This window comes from Phyllobates terribilis, unplaced genomic scaffold, assembly GCF_046119375.1.
Source record: "Phyllobates terribilis strain yellow unplaced genomic scaffold, ASM4611937v1 Scaffold_4__5_contigs__length_816908805, whole genome shotgun sequence".
Classification (NCBI taxonomy): domain Eukaryota; kingdom Metazoa; phylum Chordata; class Amphibia; order Anura; family Dendrobatidae; genus Phyllobates; species Phyllobates terribilis.
The window spans coordinates 376,677,746-376,692,050 of NW_027362764.1; the positions used below are offsets into that span (position 1 = coordinate 376,677,746).

Below are 14,305 nucleotides of genomic sequence, written 5' to 3' on the forward strand. Positions count from 1 at the left end.
CAGGGAAATGGAAGTAATCTATGCTTGCTGGAAGAATAATATCCAAATGGATATAGTCTGATGGTTTATTGACCATAAACCATCAGCCTATATGCAAGTGTGGATGTCATTCTTCCAGCAAGCGCAGATTTGTTCCATTTCCCTGGCAACCTTCTTTCTAAAACCCGCCCGGGTCCTTCGCTCCCCGCTCCCTGGTGCTTCGCTCCCCGCCCGGTCCTAACTTAGGATCGGGATGGGAGGCGGCGGGGGGAGCGGGGAGCGCACATCAGGGAGCGGGGAAAGGCAGCGATGAAGTCTTTCACTGCCGGCTTTCCCGCCGTTTATTTCAAATGAACAGCTGAGGTATCAGCTGATGCTGATCAGCTGTTCATTTGAAGTAGCCGCGGTGCCCTCAGAGGGTTCATGTTAGTTCATGCTTGACTGCATGAACTCACATGAACTTTCCCACGGCCGCACAGCTCAGCTACATCTCTGGTAGAGACTCCTCTCCATTACTAACCTGGGCTTGATGTCAGCTGGCATTATAAGCTGACATCAACCCCAGCCCTATTACCCCACTGCCACCGCTACAGGGCAGTGGGAAGAGCGAGGCTAAGCGCCAGAATTGGCACATCCTATGGATGCACCATTTCTGGGGCGGCTGAGGGCTGGTGTTTCTAGCCTGGGAGCGGGCCAATAGTCATGGCACCCTTCCTGGGCTATTATTATCAGCCCCCAGCTGTCTGCCTAGCCTTTGCTAGCTATTAAAATAGGGTGACCCCAGGCCATTTTTTTTTTGGGTCCCCCATTTTAATAGCTAGTAAAGGCTAGATATTCAGCTGGGGGCTGATATTAGTAGCATGGGAAGCTCCGTGGGTATTACTCCCTTCCCAGGCTTCAAACATCTGTCCCAGCCGTCTGCTTAACCTCCGCTAGAGACTAAAATTATGGGGGATCCCACGCTAATTTTTTTTTTAATAAATCCTTTATTTTAACACTAAATGACAGTTGAGGTGTTAATAAAGATGCAGTCTGGCCGGACACAACAATATAGGGAGGCCCTTTTTTTTATTATTATTTCATGAATTTCATGAAATAATTAAAAAAAAATAAAAAATACGTGGGGCTGCGCCTTATTTTTGTGTCCAGCCAGGTACAGCTAAGCAGCTGGGGGCTGGAATCCGCAGCGCAGGGTGGCCCAAGCTTTCTGGGCCCCCACCGCTGCGAATTGCAGTCCGCAGCCACCCCAGAAAATGGCCGTTCATAGAAGCGCCATTTTCTGGCGCTGTACCGAACTCATCCAGGGCCCTGGTGCGGTGGCTCACTGGGTAATAAAGGGGTTAGGGCCAGCTTTGTATTATCCGCTGGCCCTAAGCCCAAAATTCATGGGGTCACGCCAATATTAGACATGACCGCCATGAATTTCTAGTAAAGTATTTAAAAGAAACACAACACATAGAAAAAAATATTTTATTAGAAATAAAACAAAAAAACTCTTAGAGACTCAATCTTTATTAAAAAAAATTATCTTCAGTCCGAGGTAGTCCAATGTAGTCTTCTTCTTTAGCTCAGCTACATCTCTGATAGAGATTCTCTACCAGAGATGTAGCTGAGCAGTGTGGCTGTGGGAAAGTTCATGTGAGTTCATGCAGTCAAGCATGAACTCACATGAACCCTCTGAGGGCACCGCGGCTACTTCAAATGAACAGCTGATCAGCATCAGCTGATACCTCAGCTGTTCATTTGAAATAACCGGCGGGAAAGCCGGCAGTGAAAAGACTTCACTGCCGGCTTTCCCTTTCGGTGCTGCGCTCCCCGCTCCCTGATGTGTGCTCCCTGCTCCCCCCGCTGCCTCCCATCCCAATCCTCAGTTAGGACCGGGCGGGGAGCGAAGCACCAGGGAGCGGGGAGCGCACATCAGGGAGTGGGGAGCGCAGCACCGAAAGGGAAAGCCCACGGTGAAGTCTTTTCACTGCCGGCTTCCCCGCCCGGGTCCTTTGCTCTCCGCTCCCTGGTGCTGCGCTCCCCGCCCGGTCCTAACTTAGGATCGGGATGGGAGGCGGAGGGGGGAGCGGAGGATCGGGATGGGAGGCTGTGGGGAAGCAGTATGGGGCTGAGTGATTGTTTAAAAGCCGGCGGCTTTTTACCGCCGGCTTTTAAAAAATCATGCGGCTTACTCGCATTTCCCACTGACTTACATTATACTCATTACTCCTAGCAAGTAATCACAAGGAAACTCGCGGAGTAACGAGTAGCCCGAGTACCGTACTATTCGGCGAGTACCAAATAGTAACGAGTATACTCGCTCATCCCTAATTATGACCAAAAACTTCAACATTGGTCTCATCAGACCCATGTTTTTAGTAGACTTGTAGGTGTTGACAAAAATAACCAGGCTTCGATGGATTTTCTGTAAGAAAAGGTTTCTGTCTTGCCAGCCTATCCCAGAGGCCAGACATATGACGAACAAAATAGATTGTTGTCACACTCAGTACCAATTTAGCACTTGCCAGAAATTCCAACAACTCCTGTAAAGCTGCTATAGGCCTCTTGACAACCTCCTGGACCAATTTTCTTGTTATCATTTCATTAATTTTTGAGGATAGGATTTTTGAGGATTTTTGAGTTCTAGGTAATGTTTCTGTTGTGCCAAATTTACACTGACGAGCAAAAGAGTGACAATGTTTTGAGCCATTTTCCTTCAGGCTCCATATCTCACCATCCAAAACTGCTTGAAATGTGAGTCTAACATCATTTTATAAACAATCATCTTGGCTATCTCATACATAAATTTGATTTGCAACTATTTAGCATATGATTAGTTATGTAGATTCTTGTCATGTCACTACATTGTTACTGTTTTGCTCCTAGTGGTGGAAAATATTTTTCTTCCTCTATACTACAATTTACAACCTGTTCTCACATTCCCCAATAGCTCATTGTGGTACTAGGTTGATTCTCAAGCAAAAGGTCACTGTTTCAAATCGAATAGCAGCCATGAAGAAGATTTACCAAGAAAAGAGAAACTGCTTCATCCAGCTCATCAATAGTGGTCTCTCGGCCAGAAAATTGCCAAACGGCATTTTGTGAGTACCATGACAGTGGAAGAATATAAAATGAAGTCTGTCTTCCAAAGACAAGAGGTGGATGTCCAGTCAAAATATTGGAGTCAACAAGTCAGCTCATCACAATATCTATCAGTTCTGGAATGACAAACACAGCAGTGGAGGTGGATTGTATGCTTCATAATGGTGAGATCACAGACTTCCATGCAAGCACCGTGCGACACACATTGCACAAATCTGGAATGGTGGCCTGAAAAAAGGTGACGAAGCTTTGACTGTTAACATCGTCATAAGAAGCATTGGCTCAAGTTTCAAAAAAATATGAAAAATGGACAGTAAAAGATTGGAAATGGGTGATTTGGAGTGATGAGATGAAAGTCAATAGACTAGGCTCTGATGTGTGCAAATGGGTATGGATGAACAGGGAAAAAGGGGCTAATGGATCAAGAAAATGAAGGAATAGTCAAGTTCAGTGGAGGAAGCATGATGATATAGGGTTGTTTCACAGCCAAAGGCATTTGATACTTGATCAGGATCGATGGTGGTCTCAATGCTGAGCTATATATGTGTTATCCTACAAGGCAAGTTACTTCATACACTTGAGTACTATGGGTATGAAAAGGACAACATTGCGTTCCAGGAGGACAACGACCCAAAGTATATGTCAAGATTGGCGAATAAATTATTCAATCACAATGAAGTAGAGGTGCTGGATTGGGCTGCACAGTCCCCAGACCTCAACCCAATTGAACACTTGTGGGTAGAGTAAAAAAAATTGCTGTATACATACCCAAGTGAGTCGACCAGTATGCACCAACTTTGGGAATGCATAGAAGAGACCTGGGATCAGAGTTTGATCAAGAGATGCTTGAATCTGATCGAGAGTATGCTCAGAAGGATTCAAGCAGTGTTGAAAGCCAAAGGTGGATTTATAAAATACTAACAAAATAATAAAAATGTTGATTTTTAGGAGCAAAACAGTAACAATGCAGTGACATGACAAGAAGCTGCAAAACTAATCATATGCAAAATAGTTGCAAGTCAAATTTATGTATGAGATAGCCAAGATGATTGCATATAAAATGATGGCAGTCTCACTTTCTAAAAAGTAGTAGATGGAGAGATATGGAGCCTTAAAGTAAAAACTTCAAAACATTGTTACCAGTGTAAGCCACTTCTTGATGCCCATCTTCAGTGTTCCATGGTATCGCTAATGCCTTATACATTTCTCTCTGTACCCTTTTCCTGACTAATAACTTTCAACAATGAGATATCTTTTCTGTGTTGAAAGCTGTTTATTGACCATGTTTTTTTATGTAAAATGTAGCTTAAGAAAATGTCAGGAAAATCCTACTAGAATAGTTTTCACTGTGTGGTAAAAATGAGCCTGCATCATGATTCTCCAGTTAATTATGATGATGCCAGAACAATTGCTTAGGGTATGTGCCAACGATTAGGAAATGCTGTGGGTTTGACGCTGCGTGTTTATGCAGCGTCAAAACCGTTCCGGCCAGTCGTTGTAGCATAGTGGATGGGATTTCTAGAAATCCCATGTCCACTATGCGTGCATCTTAGGCTGCGGATCACCCACGGACACTGATATGCGGCGCGTCTTTCAGGACCGCAGCCTATTAATTTCTCTTGGAGTCGCTAGTCTCTGCAACACAAATTTGACCACTAGAATGTATTAAATGCAGTAAATCCGCATGGTTCAATGAACACCTATGAATTTACCTGTATTCAATAGAACACAGCATTTAGGAAGCAGCAAAAATATTCTGGGTCCAAAGCACTGCCAAGACCGGATCGTGGGCACATAGCCTTTAGTTAACTTATACTCAATCACCTGTGTTGACAATCAGGAATCAGGGCAGTATCCGCACCATTCCAGACTGTTTAACCCTCTAAGGACTCGATTACACTTCCAATGAAATTGGACAAGTGCAATCTGATAAAAAATTTGATTGAACTCGGCCCAATGTTAAAACTATGGGGCAGCTCACATCTGCGATTATTTCCTCATGCCGATACGGCATGCGAAAACAATCGCAGTGTAATTCCTGTGGATGCTGGCAATGGAGGAGATGGAGAAATTAATTACTCTGTCTCCTCCACAGCTGTGCTGCGATTCTCTCATGCAAGAGGATCAGAGCACAGAGCACTGACACTCAGCTCACACTCGCAGCAGAACTGGAGCCGAGGGTCATTAGCATATTGCATCCAATGCTCTTGCATTGGTGCTATTCGTCAGTGTGACTCCGGACTAAATGTCATGGTCAATAGTGATCGCTGCATTGCATTGCAAGATTGAGCCAATGATTGTCATGGCAGCCAGAGGTCAAATAATGATCTCCGTGCCAAACAATTACGGTGGTCTGTTAGACCCTAGAATAAGCAGGGTCTAACTGGAATTATGTCATTGTAAAAATGACAGATCTAATATATTGCCTAATAATACCCTCACCTACTGTATCCTCACTCATCCCTTGTAGATTGTGAGCCCTTGCGGGCAGGTTCCTCTGTTCTCCTGTACCAGTCGCTGACTCGTTTTTGTTTAAATTATTGTACTTGTTGTTTGCTTTGTATACCCCTTTTAAACATGTAAAGCGCCATGGAATTAATAGCGCTATATTAATAAATTAATAATAATATTGCAATGCTTGTGTATTGTAATGCATCAGAACAGTGATCAGAGAAATAAAAGTTAAAGTCTCATAGAGGGACTAAGCAAAACAAGTAAAAAAAGTTGCAAAAGATGTGTGTGTATGTGTATGTATGTATTTATGCATACATACATACATCTCAGTACCAATGTTTTCTGGCTGATGTTTTGGTCACTTTTGAATGTTGGTTGTGATTTCATACTCGTGGTAGCATGAGACGGACTCTACAACCCACAGAAGTTGCTCAGGTAGTGCAGCTCATTCAGGAAGGCACATCAATGCGAGCTGTGGCAAGAAGGTTTGCTGTGTCTGTCAGCGTAGTGTCCAGAGGCTGGATGGTGCTACCAGGAGACAGACCAGTACACCAGGAGACGTGGAGGGGGCAGTAACAACCCAGCAGCAGGACGGCTACCTCTGCCTTTGTGCAAGGAGGAACAGGAGGAGCACTGCCAGAGCCCTGCAAAATGACCTCCAGCAGGCCACAAATGTGCATGTGTCAGCACAAACTGTTAGAAACTGACTCCATGAGGGTGGTATGAGGGCCTGACATCCACAGATGGGGGTTTTGCTCACAGCCCAACACCGTGCATGATGCTTGGCATTTGCCACAGAACACCAGGATTGGCAAATTCGCCACGGGCGCCCTGTGCTTTTCACAGATGAAAGCAGGTTCACACTGAGCACATGTGACAGACGTGAAAGAGTCTGGAGACGCTGTGGAGAGCGATCTGCTGCCTGCAACATCCTTCAGCATGACCGGTTTGGCAGTGGGTCAGTAATGGTGTGGGGTGGCATTTCTTTGGAGGGCCGCACAGCCCTCCATGTGCTCGTCAGAGGTAGCCTGATTGCCATTAGGTACCGAGAGGAGATCCTCAGACCCCTTGTGAGACCATATGCTGGTGCGGTTGGCCCTGGGTTCCTCCTAATGCAGGACAATGCCAGACCTCATGTGGCTGGAGTGTGTCAGCAGTTCCTGCAAGATGAAGGCATTGAAGCTATGGACTGGCCCGCCCATTCCCCAGACCTGAATCCGATTGAGCACATCCTCGACATCATGTCTTGCTCCATCCACCATCGTCACGTTGCACCACAGACTGTCCAGGAGTTAGCGGATGCTTTAGTCCAGGTCTGGGAGGAGATCCCACTGGAGACCTTTCGCAACCTCATCAGGAGCATGCCCAGGTGTTGTAGGGAGGTCATACAGGCACATGGAGGCCACACACAATACTGAGCTTCATTTTGACTTGTTTTAAGGACATTACATCAAAGTTGGATCAGCCTGTAGTGTGTTTTTCCACTTTAATTTTGGGGGTGACTCCAAATCCAGACCTCCATTGGTTAATAAATTTGATTTCCATTGATGATTTTTGTGTGATTTTGTTGTCAGCACGTTCAACTTTGTACAGAACAAAGTATTCAATGAGAATATTTCATTCAGATCTAGGATGTGTTATTTGAGTGTTCCCTTTATTTTTTTGAGCAGTGTGTATATGTATATGTATAAAGAGTGATAAAATTGTGAAAAAATATTACACTACTAAATATACACATTTATGGTAAATCAAAAAAAGGACACATATTTGGAATTGCTGGGTCCAAAATGACGTCATCTATTTTTGCTTCATTGACCACAGCAAAGCTTTTAACTGTGTTGATCATCAGAAACTTTGGAATACCTTGAAGAATATGGGTGCGCTTAGGTCCGCCATCAGGGCTTTACTGCCCTTACTGGTGTATGGGGCCCGGTGAGAAGAAGCAAAGGGGGACTCATACCCATTCTGGGCCCCCCTTTTTTATGCTCACTGGGCCTCAGGGTATAATAAAGAATTAGGCGGTGCACCTCTCGGCGCAGGAAGCTTTCCTGGAGTTACATAGCCATCAAAACAGAATGGCCGTGCAGCTCCAGGTGCGCAGCCTCCGCCTCTTCTGTGACGTGCTGTGGTGCTGGTGTGTACGCAATGACGTCATCACGTAAGTGCCGGCATGTAAGTGCGCCCCTCACCAGGATACCAGAAGTCGAGCTGCGCCTGCAGGGGATCATATGAGAAGTATGAGAAACATTTTTTTTTTTTAATAAAATTAATTAAATGGGTGTGGGGGAACCAAATGATGATGCTGTGAACATCAAATGATGAATTGAGGGTGGGGTGACGAGGGAGAGCAAATGATGATGAATTCAAGGTGGGGTGGGGAGAGCAAATAATGAATTGAGAGTGAGGGATGGGTAGAGCAAATGCTGAATTGAAGGTGGGACAGGGAGAGCAAATGAATTGAATGTGTGGCCGGGGAGAGCAAATGATGATGAGTGGAGGGTGGGGAAAGCAAATAATAATGAATTGAGGTTGTGGGACGGTAGACAGTGATTGATGATGTATTGAGGTGGGGGAGCGCAAATAATGATGAATTGGGATGGGGGACAGCAAATGATTAATTGAGGGTGGGGGATAGGGGACAGCAAATAATGAAGTGAAGGTGGTGGTTGGGGAGAGCAAATGGATGAATTGGGGGTGGTGAGAGGAAATGATGATGACTTGAGAGTGGGGGGAGTAAATGATGATGAAATGAGGGTGGAGGGTGAGGGAAAGCAAATGATGATGTATTGAGGGTGGCGGGCAGCAAATAATGAAAAATTGAGAGTGGGGGAGAGAAAATGATGCGTCTCTGGATTTGTCTCCCATCAAGCACATTTGAGATATCATTGGCCGGCAATTGCAAAGGAAACTGCGAGCAGGGGATCTTGATGATTTGTGTGCCCAATCGCCTTTAGCGTGGCAGAACATTTCTCAGACCACCAGTAATAACCTTATTTACAGAAAGCCAAGGCATGTAAGTGTGCGCATTTCTGAACTTGGCTTTCATACTCGATACTGTATAAATCGAGATGTTTTGAAAATGTTTTCTCCATCTTCCCACCATTTTCATATGATTAACATATTTATTGATCCCATGACTTGCATAACTCCATGACCTTTTCTTCTTGGTGTTGCAATTTCAATTCTGAAGAGTGTATTTGAGTGAAGGTTTTGAACTTAAATGTGTTGTCCGGTACTTGATAACATCTTATTAATGGGCTCAGAGATGTGAAAAAAACAGATCCTTGTCTCCTGAATGAGCGCCACTCCACTGTACTCCATTCTGCATCCCCTGACTGTTTCCTGGGATCTACACAGTGCTGAGTATGAAAAAGCCTCACTTGTCTTGGAAACAAGCATAATTTTTTTTGTTTTATTTTTTTTTACTGCTCTTGGCCCATCAATAAAAGGTTGTCCAGCAGTAGAAAACATTTTTAATGAAATCCAGTTAAACTTTCTGTTTTACATTGGTGATGATATTGCATTGAATTTCTAGATAGAAGTAAATTTATGTGTATGCTGTACTTAACTGGTAATGTATTAAAAGAATAGAGAGTCCTAGAAAACCTAATGTATGATACTCATTTACATTTTGCAGGTAATCCTCACAGCAACAATTTAAGTAGCACACTGACCCATGATACAATTGAACATGTTCGATACAGGTAAGATAATAGAAGGTCACTTTTTCTGTAGCAGTAAAAAATCTGCCATGGCATTTGTTGAAAATGGGATCATAGTAAAGCCAAGAGCCTAAGTCTGGCACTAAAGTGATGTTGTGAAGCAGGATTAAAAGTGTTACATTGTGTCTTTGTAAGGAAGGAGTGCAAGCAGTACACTTAGGGTTAGGCCACAGCCCCACTATCAGTATTCGGTCAGTATTCGGTTGGTCTTTTTACTCAGGAGTGGGAGCCAAAACCAGGTGATGAACAATCAGAGAAAAGGTATAATAGAAACAAGTCACCAACTCTGCATTTATCAACCACTGCTGGTTTTGGCTCCCACTCCTGAGAAAAAAACCTGACAGAATACTGACCAAATACTGATAGTGGGGCCATGGCCTTATTGTATACTTACAGACTTTACAGCTTGGCTCAAAAAATTGCATTCTGGTTGTATTTTAACGTCTGTACTACAGCCACAATTGCCTAATATGTGTCTCTTGGCCTGAAATTGCTCTCAGTGATTATGATATTTTTTAACCTCTTTCTGACATTGTCAGTAATAATACATCCCTGTGCCCTGGTACTTATGAACCACGTACGTACTATTCCGACATGGCGATCGCACCTGGGCTGTGCGGGCGCGATCGCCACCGGGTGCCAGCTAATTCTGACACCCGGCACTCAATGCTAGGAGCGGTGCCCGCACCGCTCCTGGCACTTTAACTCCCTAAATGCAGCATTTAGCGAGCGAGTAGAGGGACAGAAGCCCCTCTGCTCTTGGATCGGAGACCTTGCGATGGTCAGGATGACATCCAGGTCACTTGGCACCAGCAAGTTACTTTGATCATGTGCAGTGTCTGCAGGGCTGACAGATCATAATATATAGCAGTGATCCTGCACTGCTATACATTATAAGTGTAATCAGACTGCAGAAAGTGAAAGTCCCATAGTGGAACTAAGTAAAAAAGTGAAAAAAAATTAAAACTTAAAAAGTTAAAAAAATATTTTAGAAAAATAAAAAAATATATATAAATATAAATAAAATAAATATATATAAAAATGTTATTCATATATCGCTTCCGGAACGACCTGACGTATAAAACTGTCCCACTAGTTAACCCCTTTAGTGAACATTGTAAAAAAAACAAAGCAAAAAACAAAGCAAAAACGGTGCTTTATCATCATACTGCCGAACAAAAAGTGGAATAAAATGCGATCAAAAAGTTGAATGTAAATAAAAATGGTACTGCTGAAAACATCATCTTGTCCCTCAAAAAAGTAAGCGGCCATACGTCTCCATCAGCAAAAAAATAAAAAAAAGTTACAGCTCTCAGAATAAAGCGATGCAAAAAAATTTTTTCTTCTATAAAATAGTTTTTATTGTGTAAAAGCACCAAAGCATAAAAAACTATATAAATGTAGTATCACTCTAAATGTACTGACCCCAAGAATAATGCTGCCTTATCAAGTTTACCACATGGGGAACGACATAAAAAAAATAAAAAAAAACAATTCCCGAATTGTTGGTTTTTGTTTACTCTGCCTCCCAAAAATCGGAATACGAAGCGATCAAAAAATGCCACGTGCCCGAAAATGGTACCAACAAAAACGTCAACTTTTCCTATAAAAAACAAGCCCTTACATGACTATGTCAGCCGAAATATATAAAAATTATAGCTCTCAAAATATGGCGATGAAAAAACTAGTCTTTGCTGAAAAATAAAAAGCGTATTTTTGTAACAGCTGCCAAACATAAAAACCCAATATAAATCTGGTATCGCTGAAATTACACCAACCTGAAGAATAAAGTCGTCTAATCACTTACACCTCACGAGGAACAGTACCGAGTATTGTGGGTGCTCGAGTGACATTCGAGTCCTTGCCCCACATGTTTCACGGCTGTTATAAAGCCAAAAAAAAACATGCGAGGATTGCTTACCATACACGAGCAATCTCCGCATGTTTTTTTTGGGTGTCTAACAACCATGAAACATCAGGGGCGGGGACCCTAGCATGTCACTCATGCACTCGCAATAATTGGTGCATACCCGAGTACCCGATGCAAACTCAAGTAGCGAGCACTTGCGGTCAAGACTAATGACAGTATATTCAATATGATGACCTAATGTTATCAAATTCTGTGTCCTATCTCTGGGTTCAAAATGTTCACTATACCCCTTGATAAAATCCTTGAGGGGTGTAGTTTCCAAAATGGGGTCACTTGTAGGGGGTTTCCACTGTTTAGGCACATCAGGGACTCTGCAAATGCGACATGGCATCCGCTCTCAATTGCAGCCAATTTTGCGTTCAAAAAGTCACCCAGTGCTCCTACACTTCTGAACCCTGCCGTGTGCCCAAACAGTGTTTTTTTTCCCCACATATGGGGTATCGGCGTACTCAGGAGAAATTGCACAATAGTTTTTGGGGTCCATTTTCTCATCTTAGGCTATGTGCCCACAATGCAGAAATGCTCAGCATTTTTTCCTGAGCGTTTCTGCATCTCCCTGGCAGAAAAAAACGCATGTGGATTGTACATGCGTTTTCCTGCCAGAGACATGCGGAAGTGAAGCGTTCTTCACTTGCGTTTCCGCATGCGGGTTGACAAGCGCTTTCCAAGCGATTTTAGCATCACTTGGAAAGTGCTTGTCAACTTGGTCACACTATATAAATACATGCAAACAGCATGGATTTATATAGTGTGACCCGAGAGAATGTCAAAAAATAAAAAAATAAATCTATACTTACCCTCTGATGGCCCACGCTGTCTTGCTTCACCGTCCCGGCTGCCGGCAGCGGTACACTGAAGGACCTGCCGACGTCAGCGTCGCGTGACCCGTCACATGACTATGACGTCAGCGCAGGTCCTTCAGTACATCGCGAACTGTCGGCATGCGAGGAGGAGTGCAACGGGGGCCGCCAGAAGGTAAGTATATATTTTTTATTTTATTCTTTTTTTTTTACAGTTTTCTATGGTATCCAGGTCCGGAGGAGAGTCTCCTCTTCTCTAGACTTGGGTACCATGCGCACATTAGAACGCATGGAATGCGCAACTACATATACAATGATAATCCATGCGATCTAATGCAAGTCAATGGCGGTGAAAACGCAGCACTTCCACAAAATAATTGGTAGTGTTGCATTTTTTTCCGCAATGATAATCCGCAGCGGAAATTTCTGCAGCATGTGCACAGCACATGCGGATTATCATTGGGGAACATGGCAGGCCTTCTACCATGCGTTTTTTAAGCATTTCTGCAGCGTTTTTGCCGCTGCGGAAACGCTTAAAAAACGCATTGTGCGCACACAGCCTTACCCTTGTGAAAATATAAAACTTGGGGATAAAAGATAATTTTTGTGGAAAAAGTTAGATTTTTTTTATTTTCACGGCTCTACGTTATAAACTTCTGTGAAGCACCTGGGGGTTAAAAGTGCTCAAAATACATCTAGATAAGTTCCCTGAGGAGTCTGCTTTCCAAAATGGTGTCACTTGTGTGGAGTTTCCACTGTTTAGGCACATCAGGTGCTCCCCAAATGCGACATGGCATCCGCTAATTATTCAAGCTAATCTTTCATTCAAAAAGTCAAATGGTGCTCCTTCCAATCTGCGCACTGATGTGTGCACAAACAATGGTTTCTCCCCTCATTTGGGGTATCTGTGTGCTCAAGAGAAATTGCACAACAAAATTTGTGGTCCATTTTTTCCTGTCACCCTTGCAAAAATAAAAAAAAATGGGTCTAAAGTAACATTTTTGTGAAAAAAAGTTAAATGTTTATTGTTTTCTTCCATATTCCAAAAATTCCTGTGAAGCACCTGAAGGATTAATAAATTATTGTAATATTGAATGTGATTTTGAGCACCTTGAGGGGTGCGGTTTACAGAATGGTTTCATTTTTGGGTATTTTCTGTCATAAAGGCCCCTCAAAGTCACTTCAAATGTGATGTGGTTCCTAGAAAAATGGTTTTGTAAATTTTGTTGGAAGAATGAGAAATCGCTGGTCAAATTTAACCCTTGTAACTGCCAAAAAAAAAATAAATTTGGTTCCAAAATTGTGCTGAAGTAAAATAGACTTGTGGGAAATGTTATTTATTAACTATTTTGTGTGACATATCTCTCTGATTTAAGGGCTTGAAAATTCAAAGTTTGAAAATTGCAAAATTTTCAAATTTTTCGAAAAATTTCTGAATTTTTCACAAAGTAACCCAAGTGATATCGAAGAAATTTTACCACAATCATGAAGTACAATATGTCACGAGAAAACAATCTCAGAATCAGTATGAGCGTTTGAAGTGTTCCAGAGTTATTACCTCATAAAGTAACAGTGGTCAGAATTGTAAAAATTGGCCTGGTCATTAATGTGCAAACCACCTTTGGAGGTAAAGGGGTTAATGGCTAACAAAAATAAAATAAATTGTCACAAAGCAAGCTTTCGAGACTTCTTAGTTCTCTTCCATGGGCATGGTATAACAAAATATCTGAAGAAACACACATATATACACAAAAAAGGCAGAGGCACAGCACAATGAATGGACATTTCAATAAACAAACAAACTGAGCTCAGCCAGGGAATCCTTAATTGGATTAGATTAGTGGTGTGAAAGTTTTATAGTCCCAATATCCATGTGAGATCAGAGACCTTGTGCCCCCCTGTCCCTGGCACAGATTCTTCATATATTGTAGTGAATCATACCTGACAGATTTAATCCTGTGTGGAGGGAATCAAAGACTCTAATAAGTTAGTATTCCCAAACCCATCAATGTTTTTGTGATATAAAGTTGACTTTTAATATGACAACTTTCATATTGTTTGTGTTGTGCCCTGGACCACAGAATGGTTTGGCCACCGGTACATGTTTTTTTTTATTTATAATCGTGTGGCGATGAGACTTCATCCTTACTCTCAGTTTCTGTCCTGCTTCTCCCACATAGAGACCCCCAATAGGACATATAGTGCACAAAATTAAATGCACTACATTGGAAGAGGAACATGTGAATGTCTCATTCCTTAGTAATAGGAATATGTATGTACTAGCACTCAGTGGCGTACCGTCCATAGAGGCAGACCACGCGACTGCTATGGGG

The 14,305-nt window shown here is 42.8% G+C and overlaps 1 protein-coding gene across 1 annotated transcript in view; it reads left to right on the forward strand.

The window, feature by feature from the left end:
- Window positions 1–14,305, forward strand: part of MOCOS (molybdenum cofactor sulfurase) — a 363,606-nt gene that overhangs the window by 45,535 nt on the left and 303,766 nt on the right. Inside the window, exon 3 of the mRNA XM_073678475.1 lies at window positions 9,158–9,224. Within this exon, the coding sequence (XP_073534576.1) occupies window positions 9,158–9,224 (67 nt within the window). The remainder of the gene's footprint in view (window positions 1–9,157; window positions 9,225–14,305) is intronic.